Consider the following 12,301-nt stretch of genomic DNA (forward strand, 5'->3'; position numbering starts at 1 on the left):
TGATTCTTTATTCTTAATATCATGATTCTCTATTCTTAATATTTCAGTTAACTGTCCCTAAGTATATTAATTGCATTATTTTTTATTGTTACTGTACTTAAATGCAAATGCAATATGAGGTTAGAACTTAGTGTGAAAAGAAGAAATCAAAAGCATATGGGTAGAATCTTGTAAATTTTGTGAGTGATGAAGATATGAAAATAATATTTTCTTTGTGACTATTCACATTTAGTCATTAATTCAGAGCCATTGTTGATTTTCCTAGTTTATTTTGGAGCAAATCTATGTCTGAGGGATCACGAAACAAGAAAAACCTGGGCACAGGTGTCCCAGATGCCAGCAGCCTTTCTTCAGAGAACATATCGTCCTGTTAAGGCCTTACTTTGGACATTTTCATGGTCTTAGAACTGTAAATCTGTCAGCTCATAAATCCCCATTGTAAAAACCAACTCATTTCTGGTATATTGCATTCTGGTATATTTTTAAATTACATAAAAAAATAAAGCTTTCTGTTAAAGCATCAATTACCATTTTAGAAATCAAATGCCAGCCTTGAAAGATCTACATACCTGCAATCTATTAGGAAAGGCTATAAATTCACAGGCAAACAAAAAAAGGTTTAGAAAAGTAGACAAAGATTTCAGAAGGTGAAATGCAAGTCCTGACAGGTACATGAAGAGATGTACAGACTCATTAGTGATGAAAAGAAAATAGAAAATGACAAATAACCTCGTACCCTTCAAAATGTGAAAATTAATAAGATTTTGATAATACATATTGGATAGCAAGTAGGAGGTCTTATACTGATGATGGGAATGTAAACTGGTATACCCTTCTGTAAATCAATCAGTATTTAATTAGGAATGCTTAATGTTCTCTGACCTAAAATTCATAGTCTTGGATATATTTCTCAAAGGAATTCTTTGTGCAGTGCTTTGTGCAAGGTAATATTTGTAGCTGCATTCTTCATAGTAGTGAGGAGTTGATTGTAGCCTAACTATGCATCTCTGGTACAGAGCAAATAACAAAAATGAGGTGTTTGTTTTTGTTTTGTGTTTCTTTTTCCACTGTGAAATACAATACAATGGGTGTGAGTAACAATAGTGAGATCTATAAAACTGCATAAAGCTTTAAGACATACAGTTGAGAGGAAGAAACCCAAATATTTATAAATCAGTACCTTTAATGTACATTTAAAACACAGAACAGGACATGTTACATAAAAATAAAATATTTTTGAAGGACTAAGAAAACACCTATAGGGGAGAGAAATAGGAGTGGAAATTAACAGAAGAATAAAAAGTATGAGGAGATATCACTTGCTTTTATTTATATGTGTATAGTACAAGGAAGGATACAGATTCTCTTATCTAGATGAATGCCAACTAAAAAGGGACTCAGACAACCAGATGACTATATTAATTGAAGTCATATTATAAGCATATTTCACTTAGGGAAATTCATCTCCAGCAGAGGTTATTAATTTAAGTCCTTAAGAGGAAACTTCAAGATATTAAGATATAGAACAACCCTATTTTATTCTGTTCAAAATTGTCTTCATATGAGTCAGGAGACAACCTCTGGCCCTCAAGGTGCATGAACGTGCTAGTTCTAACGTCAGTGACCTGGGATCTGTCCTGCACTCATGCTGCTTAGAGCATAACCATTTCCTACCCAGAGAGTGAAAAGCCGAGGAAACATCATTAAAATCTATAATATGGTGATGGAGCAAAGAATTAGAGTGTTCTGGGCCCTCAAGCCCAGTTTCTCGTTAGGTAGATCGGATTGGGCTCATGAATTTTATTTAAAATAAACTCACAGGTGATGCTAATGTTTGATCTAATAACCGCACTTGGAGAAATAGTATGATGTTTCTTAACATGTGGAATTCATCCTCCATAGGCAGCACCTTCCAGGGTCCTCATCTAGATCATCTAAATCTTTATGGTGGAGCCAGGAATCTGCATTTTAGGTGCTTCTTATGAACACTAAAATGCACTGCTTCTGTAGGCTTATGTTCTCTAAAAGAACTTGTCTGATTTTTGATTACCACCACAGTCTGAGGAACTTAAGTGCTCCAAAAGTCCTGAAATTGTTCTGTGCCCATTTTGATCAGTATTGAGACCATGTCTCCTCAGCTGAAATGTAAATTTGAGGGCTACTTGATTGAAAAGAAATGCTGTATGTTCAAAAATATTAAGGGTAAAATATGATTTTGTTTAAAACGTGTAGATCTGTATTGTAATTCTAAATATATGTATATATATATATGCACTTGTAAATTAGCAGCCTGAAATAGCCCAAAGTCAGATCTGTATTGTAATTCTAAATATATATATATATTCTTTTAAATTAGCAGCCTGAAGTAGCCCAAAGTCTCTATTAGAAATCCAAGAAAACCTACCTAAAGAAATCTTTATTCAAAAGTTTTCCATTTGATCTCTCTGTGCCCCTCTTTGCATCTGAAAAGATAGCAACACAGTAGCCCAAGTTGATGCTGTTTTTGTATCTGGGTAACATTTGTTGATCATCCATTGCAGAAGCAGTTTTCAGAAAACGTGTGACTGATCATAATATTTCAGATAATTAGAGAATAGACAATGCCAACACATCCACATATGAGATAGGAAACCCTCCTGATTATTGAGGGGAAAACTGCATGAAGAAGCATGATATTCCTATGAATCACATTGCCTGACAGGTTACCAAAGAAGGCCTTGCCATTTTTGAATGAATGTAACCTGAGAGATTTGAATAGAAAAGGTAATCAAGTTATAAACTCCAAAGCTAAAATTGAACCACTTGAGAGCTGTGATCCACGAAAACAACTTCTTATTGAAGATCCCTGTGATGAGAATGACTCCAACTTTGAGACTGTGTACCAGCAGTGTGTTCGGTACTGCAAAGCATTTTTGGAGGAGTCATAGTTAACCTGCATCTGTTGATTGCTGAATGCCAACAGTGATTAACATTTTTAAGTGATGTTGTAGGTTTTTAAATCAGTGTGTTAAAGTATGTTTATAGCTCAAGACCACAGCTATTTTTTCAGTTGACTTACTGTTTTATCTTTAAAAATAATTATAGATAAAAATCAATGCTGTGTTTGGCAGAAGAACTAATAAAAATCTTTAATTCAGACAGTTTATGGGATATGTTAAAGAAATTGGACTTCTTATCTTGCCTCAGTTATAAATTTCTGTGTACTTTGAGAGAACTGTAACTTCAAATTCAGTTGTATATATATCAAAGATTGCTTTCTACATAAACTGGGAAATGTTCTCAGTTAAGATTTTTTTAAATGTTTTCCATTTGGATTTTTCTGCTGCATAGCAAGATATAACTTGGAAGTTTTCATCCTTATATCTATGCTTTATTTAAAAAATACTCTTAAAGTACTTAGTTTTTTTCAGAGCTTGCATTTCTAATCTAGTTTCTAAGTATCTCATTTCTCATAGCATCTTAAATACATGATCTTTTCTAATGAGACCTTTGAAAAAAGTTTTCCCCCTCTGATTTTTTTCTATTCTGTTAAATTTGATCTTATTTCCAAGAACGTTGGTATTGTGTCGATAATTTATTAGATTCAAGGTGGGTGAATACTTAAGTCTTGTATTTCCAAAATATATATATATGTATTTTAAAGTAAGTAGTTGTAGAAACTTGGAGTTTGCTAAAGAGAGGAGAAACCTACATCAGTAGATTAACTCTTATTTTACCAGGAAATTTAGTGTTAACAGCTTAATCCTTAGCTTCTAACCAGAAATGACTATAAAATTTTTACTAAATTGTATTGTTAATATTTTCTGTATAGTTTCATTTGTGCATAATTATTTCAAAGAATGCCTTAAAGATTTTTAACTTTATAAAAAGAAAACGACCCAAATTTTGCTGTTTTCCTGAAATAAATAAGAATGCCCTGTGAGGTCATCATGAGATTTTATTTAATTTAGTATTTTCATAAATTACTCCAAAAATCTTTACAGAAGTTGTGTGATTAGGTATTTGGTGAAAAGAGGTTAAGGGTCCTTGGTGATTCTGAAGAGGCAGTTTTTCATGGACTTGATATTGTAAAGTGAAGATTCTCAAATCAATCAGATAAAAAGTGAGAAGTAACCAATTTAAGTGAAAACTGAGTCAGTAGTTCTTGCTCATACATTGTCCCTTTGCCGTCTGTGTTGTTCTAATTAACAGAAATCCAAATGGATGATTGAAACCCTAAGTTTAAACTTAATCTAGTGCCATAATAGTTTTTTTTTTTTTTTTTACCCCTTCGGGAGGTGTGTAGTCCGGGATCAAACCCAGGTCTCCTGCATGGCAGGACCCTTGCACAGCCCCATAATAGTATTTTTACAGCACTCTGTCCCTAAATAGCTCTATTTGGAGGAAGGAGTACTATATAAATAAAGCCATTGCATATTTTTGGTTAAATAATGAAATCTATGTGACAGCGATATTCTGTTTTATTTATTTATTTTTTTTTTTAGATCATCTATGTAGCATTGTACCTCTTTAAATACAGGTAGAGAATCTTAATATATACTTCTTTAGGCTTTTTAGAGAGTGATTATTAAGCCTAATTTGCAGCCTAATTAACTAGAAGGTTAATTGTATAATTGTATTCAGAGGTGATGCATAAACCTATTTGGTTAAAACTGATTAAAATGTGTTTTAGAAGACTGTTGTCATATGGAGTGTTGATTTCATTTTAACCATTAGTTGTACTGAAACTTTTTAATGATGGGTCTCTGCTTATTTGAAACATTAGATTTGCTTTTGATACTAAGAGGTATGGTTATCATAAATCTCAGAAAATATACCCAAAGTTTCTATAAAAAATTATACATTTGTTATCAATTTTATCCTGGATCAAATGCTGGAAGGGGGAAGATAGGGTGAGTTTTAGTTTGTGGAAGCTGAGAGGATGGCTTCAGTCCTCTCAGGAAGCTGAGAGGATTCTCGTTTAAAACAAACGAAGGCTTTTTCTGAGACTTACAGTTTTAGGTAACAGAACACACAAGCACAGGTGCTTGGAATGCAATTAAAAATAGGAAACCAAAGCTTAGAGAATAATAAGAACTGCAGATGTAAAGTCATATACCTAGATTTTTAAAAAATGTGGAGTACCATATGCAAAGCTTTAAAGACAGTCTCTAAGTAATGGAACAGAATAGAAAGATCACATAGAAAGTAATCATGAAGATTTAATCAAACTTGGATCCCATTGTGTCACAGAGGCCACAGGAAAAGGGCTTCTATAACAAAAATTGTTAAATAGTGCTCAATGTTACAAAGAAGTAGAGGGAGAAAAGAACAGAGAGGTTTAATGTTTTTGACAATTGGAGACCATTGTTTAAACTAGTCAACAGCATGATGAAAATGAGAAATAGATAACTCAGAAAGAAGATGAATACTGTAGTCAGAAAATGGAACAATTGGTATAGACCATTTATTGCAAAATGTTCTTGAAAGAAGACAAAGTGGTAGTTGGTTGGGGAGGTAGAGAAACTATTTTATGATCTTAGAATAAAGTTCTTTTGTACTGCAAATTTCCAGTAAACTGTGTTTTGTTGTTCTATTTTGTCTGAACTCCAAATCCTTTTTGGAACTGCTTGGACATGTGCATAAATAGAGTGCCCCGTTACTCTGAACTTGAAGGTTCCTCAGTTTAATGTTCAAGATTGAGTGTTTATGCGACTATTCCTTATAAAAGTTGAAAATGCATATAGATTAGACGAATCTTTTCTATATCTAAAACTTTTCTCTACCTTCCGTGTTGAAAGATAATGGATAATCCAGTACCATTTCAGTTTTACCAAACAGCATGGTCATAATCAAGATTACTAAGCAGTTTTAAGTTCAATATTTAAAAGCCACATCTAGATTTAATTGAAGTAAGATAATTTAGGCAGTATATTATATGTATAAATGTGCAAGTGAATGTAATTTAAGTCTTGAATTTTCATATAGATGCTTGGTATTTGGAGGCATTCCAAAATAATTGGATACCTCTTCTCTTCTTTTCTCTCCTGGTTTGTTCCAGAAAGGATTTGAAAATTTATACTAATATAAATCACTATTAACTATATAAATAGATGCAGAATTCAGGATAAAGGAGAAATAAATGTAGTTTCAATGAGATGAAACCAGAAGAAAAGTTGATTGCTAGCAGCAGTAAGGGCCTTTGCAATTATTGGGTTGGACTTTGGAACCTTATCCAAACTAAGGGTGTGGGGTGTGGGAAGATTTCTGAGACAACTGAGGGGTGGGGGGCGGGGGAACCGGGTATTAGAACTGATAATGATATATGGTGATTAAAACAGAAAAGGTCCCTTTTCTGTTAGAAATGCATATAGTAGTACAGGTGGTACAGTATGGACGTCTGGGATTTGCTTTAAAATAATCCAATAAAAAGAAAGTAAGGATGGTTGAAAGAACTATAGGTGAGACAAGGATGTCAGGATGTTAAATCATTTTTTAAGCTGAGTGACTCATATTGTTCATGAGAGTTTGTGTGTGTTTGAAATTTTCCGTAATAAGAAGTTCAAAATAAAAAAGGGTTGCAAGTTTGGTGCAGAGATTCGTACAGCTGAAAAAAATGAGGGGGGACTGTAATTTCATTTATTTAAAATGGAATGTTTTTTGTCATACAGTTAAGTTTAATTAAGCAGCCAAAATAAGGGACAAAAATAAAGCTATGAGAAGTAATTTATGTATAAATTCCCTTTAACCAGAAATGCTTGTTTTACTGAACTCAACTATATCTCAAAACAGTAGAAATGTTTAATTTTTCAAGAGATTTAAAATTGTCTTTTATTCTAAGAACTTAGGATGACTAATAGAAATGGGGAGAATTTAAGATTAGTTCTCTTATTTTTACTAATAAGATCATTTCTCTTTTATAATGTTAGTTTTATAAAAGTAGGTTGTTTTATAGCATCAGGTTTGAAAATACCTATAAAAGTCTTTAAATAATTGTTTTACTATGTTAGCATTCAGATTTAACTTCTTTATATATTAGTTATTCAATTTGGTATTAAATTTCCACGTGTGTTAAATATTCAGTTAACTTACCAAGATCAAGCTATGTTTTTCTATTGAAATCAGAAGCTCAGAATATTAATTTAGCCTTTAACTATATGCTTTTAGTTGAGGTATTGGGCAGGGGAATTCAGATACTTTACATATTTATTTGGCATAAGGTTTAAATTTTTTTCCTTCATAAAACCGCCTCAACTAAATTAATGTTTTACCTTTTTTCTGTCTTGTTTAAGAGATGAATTCCTAACTTATATAATACTTGCTCCAACTAGCCAACATTAGTTTAATACTAGGTGAACAACTTAATATCTAGTCTGTGTATACTGTTCTAAACTTTTTTTTTCTCTATAGAAAACCACTAGAGAAAAGTTATTAATGAGCAGTGTGATTTCCAAATTACATCAAAAGAAAGAGAGCTAAAGGGTTCAGATTATAATCCATAGCCTGACTTGTCTACCCCTAAATAACTTGAAATTAACTTCATGCATGTTAGCTAAATTGAGCTATATAACTAGGTCAGATGTTACAGTCACAATAAGTAGATGTTCTGATGGTTTCCAGGAAATCTATTCATTTATTAGTAATTCCTGTATCAGCATTTAAAACGCGTTATTGTCCTTCCAGCTTTCTTGTGATCACATCCATTCTTTTCTTCTCTGATCTCCCGTGGATTTAAGGACAGTCTCTCTACCTGAAGTACTTACTCTAAAGTTATATAGACCTTGCTTTTTAGTCTACATATATAAATGCTTGGCATACTGCCATGCATAATGTTGGTCACTGTTACCACTAGTTCATTCTTTTGTCTCTTTTCCAGTGTCATTTTCTCCCTCAGCCTGAAAAAAATAAACATGCCTCTCCCATCTTTAAAACAAAAAAAACAAAAACCATAAACTTCAAATACCATTTTTTAGTTTTTCTTCCTTAGATAGCCAGCTTCTTTTTTAATTAATTTTTTAATTTTTCAAGAAATGTAACAATAAACACCGACATTAACTTTTGATCATTCCGTTCTACATATATAATCAGTAATTCACAATATCATCACATAGTTGCATATTCATTATCATGATCATTTCTTAGAACATTTGCATCAATTCAGAAAAAGAAATAAAAAGACAACAGAAAAAATTCATACATACCATACGCCTTTTCCCTCCCTTTCATTGACCACTAGTATTTCAATCTAAATTTATTTTAACATTTGTTCCCCCTATTATTTATCTTTATTCTATGTTTTACTCATCTGTTGATAAGGTAGATAAAAGGAGCATCAGACACAAGGTTTTCACAATCACACAGTCACATTGTAAAAGCTGTGTCATTATACAATCATCTTCAAGAAACATGGCTACTGGAACACAGCTCTACATTTTCAGACAGTTCCCTCCAGCCTCTCCATTACATCTTGACTAACAAGGTGATATTTATTTAAAGCGTAAGAGTAACCTCCAGGATAACCTCTCAACTCTGTTTGGAATCTCTCAGCCATTGGCAATTTATTTTGTCTCATTTCACTCTTCCCCCTTTTGGTTGAGAAGGTTTTCTCAATCCCTTGATGCTGAGTCTCTGCTCATTCTAGGATTTCTGTCCCACGTTGCAAGGAAAGGGCCACACCCCTGGCAGTCTTGTCCCATGGTCAGCTTCTTTTAAAAGCCTGTCCTTGCTGTTACTTTCTAACTGTTCAGAATTCAGCACTTTCCTCAGCCATTTGACTTCCTACTATAAATCTCCATTGATAGGATCTATCCTGCAATCACCAGTGGCTTACTAATTGTTAGTGTTTGTTAAAGATTGCTAAAAGTTTATTTGACCTGTCTTTATGTAATCACTGTCACCTAAAGAATTTCTCTTAATATGAATCCATGACACCACATTCTTTTAAGCATTAGTCTTACCTCTCTGACCAATGCTCTGGCAAACCTGCTCTCTTCCCATTCAGGGCCACCATACTTGGTTGTGCTGATAGTATACTACACAGCTCTAAGTAGATTGTGTAATCTATGTGAATGGCCCTCCCTGTTACTATGCATTGTACAGCTTAACCTGACTATGTGCAGCAGCCCTGCTTAGACCTTAAATACATTGACATTCCTGCAAATTTCTGTCTGAGGACCTCTTCTTTTCTACCATAGTAGGAGCTCAGAATCATTAGATGGGCTTTGCTGATCTTCTTCCCAACTCAAACTGGCACAAGTTTGTCTTTCTATTTCTAGTTTGATTGCTTCTGTGGGTACCAACCCATTTATGCAGATCCTTATTAGATAGTTTTTCCCAAATGTCATAATTATGACCCCCCATGTCAAAATTAAACTCAAATATTAAGAACCTCACTTTTGCCATTCCACCAACTTAAACTGCATCTGTATCCTATATTCCCTGTCAGGTACCATCTCAGAACCATCTTAAGTTTCTCCTTTAACCTCACTTCTCTCATCTAATTAGTCAGCAAGTCCTAACCCTGAAGTGTTCAAACATTGTGATCTCAGTACTCTCTTAACATTCTTAAAATTTATCAAGGTCCCAAAGAACTTCTCTTTAGGTGGATTATATCTATTGATATTTATCATGTTAGAAATTTAAAAAAAAATTTAAGTATTTATTTATTTGTAAATAATTATACTACATCATTATCTGGTTGAATAGAAGAGAGCTTCTGTATTCGATCTGTTGCAGTATGTTATTTGGGTTGAAGTTCATTAAGAAAATCCAGCCTTACTACAGATATGCAGTTGGAATAGGAGAAGTATTTTCAGATAATTGATATCACATCAAAACTTAATCAGTGGTAGTTTGTCTTAAAGATCGCTTGCAATGTGGAACCTGAAACCATATCAATAGACTTTTTATACTGTCACATTGAAATCTATCATGATTTTGTAAGTTCATACATTTCATCATTTGAAAAATATTGATTCACTGAATTATTCAGGTCTTCTAAATATTGGCAAATTTCATTATACAGTTTTTTTTAAAGTGCATTTGTTAAAACATTGCTAGTCTCATGAGAAATGTCTAGGATAAGAGAACTCAGGTTTTCCAAATTCCAAATTTCTAATTTTTGCTTAAAAGCTCAAATTTTATCATTGGTAGCAAATGCTTTCAATTTTCCTTGAAGTGACAGGCTCCCTTCATTCATTTTTTGAGAAAATGTCTGCCAACTATCCAAGCCTGAACTAAATGTCATTTGCTATAAGAGTGGAAAGAGTGAATGGTGAGTTCTACTTGCAATTCAGACAGTCACACAAGTCCTTTTCCTCATGGCAACCATTATACTTCATTATGCAGTGGAAATGCTTTATGTGAACGTCCCAGTTTGTTACACAGTAGTAAAAAGAAGTGCTTAAGGGTCAAGTTTTAATAAAATCAACAATTTTATTTTTTCAGTATGGACATTCTTAAATAAAACAATTTTTTTCCTGCTGTGGGGCATTGAAGAGTATGTTGACACTAGAATAGTTTGGTTACTGCTGCTTTGGTTTGTCCACCAGTGGTTTTTACCCACCCAAGTGAAAGAGGTCAAATAATATTTAAATAATTCCTTAGTATTATTATGAAAGTAGTTTTGACCTTTTATGAAAGGATTACACTTTGAGAACCACTTCCTAAACATCCAAAACATTGCTTTGCCCTCTTCACTTTCTTAGCTTCAATCCTTGTTAATTCTCTCCTTTGTAATTTTTTTTAAATAGTGCTAAGTGATCTCTCAATCTTCAGTCTGTTTCTCATCACGAAGAATTATCTTTTTGGAAGACAAATCTTATTATGTTGATAACCCTATTCATAGAATAAAATCCAAATTCTTTAATAAACTAGCACCAAAAGACCTTTATTATCTTAAAACTTCTGTTTCAGTCACTTCTTACTCTTTCAACAAAGCTGAATTTATTTATAGTTTTCTAAACATGTCTTGATTTCTGCTGTCCCATGTATATCCATATGCTTTTATTTCCACCTAGACTACTCTCACTTCCAGTTCCCACCTACCTCTCCAACTGCACGTCATTTAAAATCACCTCCTGTCACTGCTTAGGTTCTTCCTTTGGCTCCCACAGGATTTTATATTAACTTTGTTAATACAACTGTATTTATATTGTTTATTAACCTTGTTAAAGCACTTATAGTTACTTGGCTTTTGTATTATTTCCCCATCCATTAGATTGTGCACTGATAGAAATTAGGAACTAGGTCTTTGTATTCCTGGTACTTAGTAAGGGCAAACAAGGAATATGGTAATCAGTCAATAAAGGCTTGAGTGTTTGAAGGAATTTCCTAGAAATTACTATGAAAAGACAAATTAACTCCATGATATTTCATTTTCTTTTCCTGCTAATACTGTCCTTAGTTAGAATTGCCAAATAATAGCAAAAAAGCTAACAGATGGGCAGAAAAAGAAAAAAAAAATACATAATGTGTCAGCTACTTTTTGGATAAAGTAATGAATCTTTAGTTCTGAAATTTTATTAGAGATTCCAAGGAATAATTCACTTACTGTGTTCTTGTGTTCCTCAAAAGTTGTAGTGATCTAAAATTAGAAAAATTAACCTCCTTAATTCATTGTATCTCAGTCGCTAGTAAATTTATATTTTTTCCTAATTTAGAATTCCTTATGTGGAGATAAAAATGCCAGACTTTATTGTTTTATAGCCCTAAAACTTGGTTAATTGTATTTTGCATTGAGTTTAGTACTTTAAAATCAAATCATGTGTAGTCTTTTGTGAGAAAGGCACCTAAATAGAAGCCTCCCTTTTCTTAATGTAATCCTCCTATATATAGCCTGTAACAGCCAAACGAACCTCTCTTGAAGTGGAAGAAAGGATTCTTACCAAGGTTTCATAATGTATAGAACTTCAAAAGTTATGTAAAGCTCTTCCTATTTTATTATCCACTGTTATGTATAATGTATTTCAAATATGTATATTAAGCTAAATCCAAACTGCTTAAAAGCAGATTTTTTCATTTTGTAAATTGTTCTTTCCTGTCCATATGCCATTTCATTGTTCATTAACACATGAATAGAAGAAAATAAAAATAATTTTTAAAAATTAATCATTTTCGTGGAAGAATACTCGCTAGCCATGCAGGAGACCCAGGTTCAATTCCCGGTTCATGTACCACCACCACCACCACCCCAAAATTAATCATTTTGAGTCTCATGATTTAGAATTAATGAATTAATGATGACTGAAGTATACTGGGCTAAAATATAAGTTTTCATAGTCTTTGGGCTAGATGTTGCCTAGTAAATTAAAATTGTTTTCAA

General features: G+C 32.9%; 1 protein-coding gene and 1 long non-coding RNA gene across 14 annotated transcripts in view; one reads left to right on the top strand and one right to left on the bottom strand.

Moving 5' to 3' along the window:
• USP15 (ubiquitin specific peptidase 15) overlaps positions 1-12,301 on the top strand; it is a 146,100-nt gene that overhangs the window by 83,425 nt on the left and 50,374 nt on the right. Inside the window, exon 7 of one of the 12 annotated variants that reach the window (XM_077111269.1) lies at positions 266-3,136. The exons of 10 other annotated variants lie outside the window; for them this stretch is intronic. In XM_077111269.1, coding sequence (XP_076967384.1) covers positions 266-374 — 109 coding nt within the window. In that variant the 3' untranslated portion in view covers positions 375-3,136. Of the gene's footprint in view, positions 1-265; positions 3,137-12,301 lie in introns of those variants that run through there. One more of the 12 variants, XM_077111273.1, reaches the window with a different exon arrangement.
• LOC143642632 (uncharacterized) overlaps positions 1-12,301 on the bottom strand; it is a 180,174-nt gene that overhangs the window by 10,332 nt on the left and 157,541 nt on the right. The gene's annotated exons all lie outside the window — the stretch shown is intronic.

Source organism: Tamandua tetradactyla, chromosome 7 (genome assembly GCF_023851605.1).
Source record: "Tamandua tetradactyla isolate mTamTet1 chromosome 7, mTamTet1.pri, whole genome shotgun sequence".
In the NCBI taxonomy this organism is placed as follows: domain Eukaryota; kingdom Metazoa; phylum Chordata; class Mammalia; order Pilosa; family Myrmecophagidae; genus Tamandua; species Tamandua tetradactyla.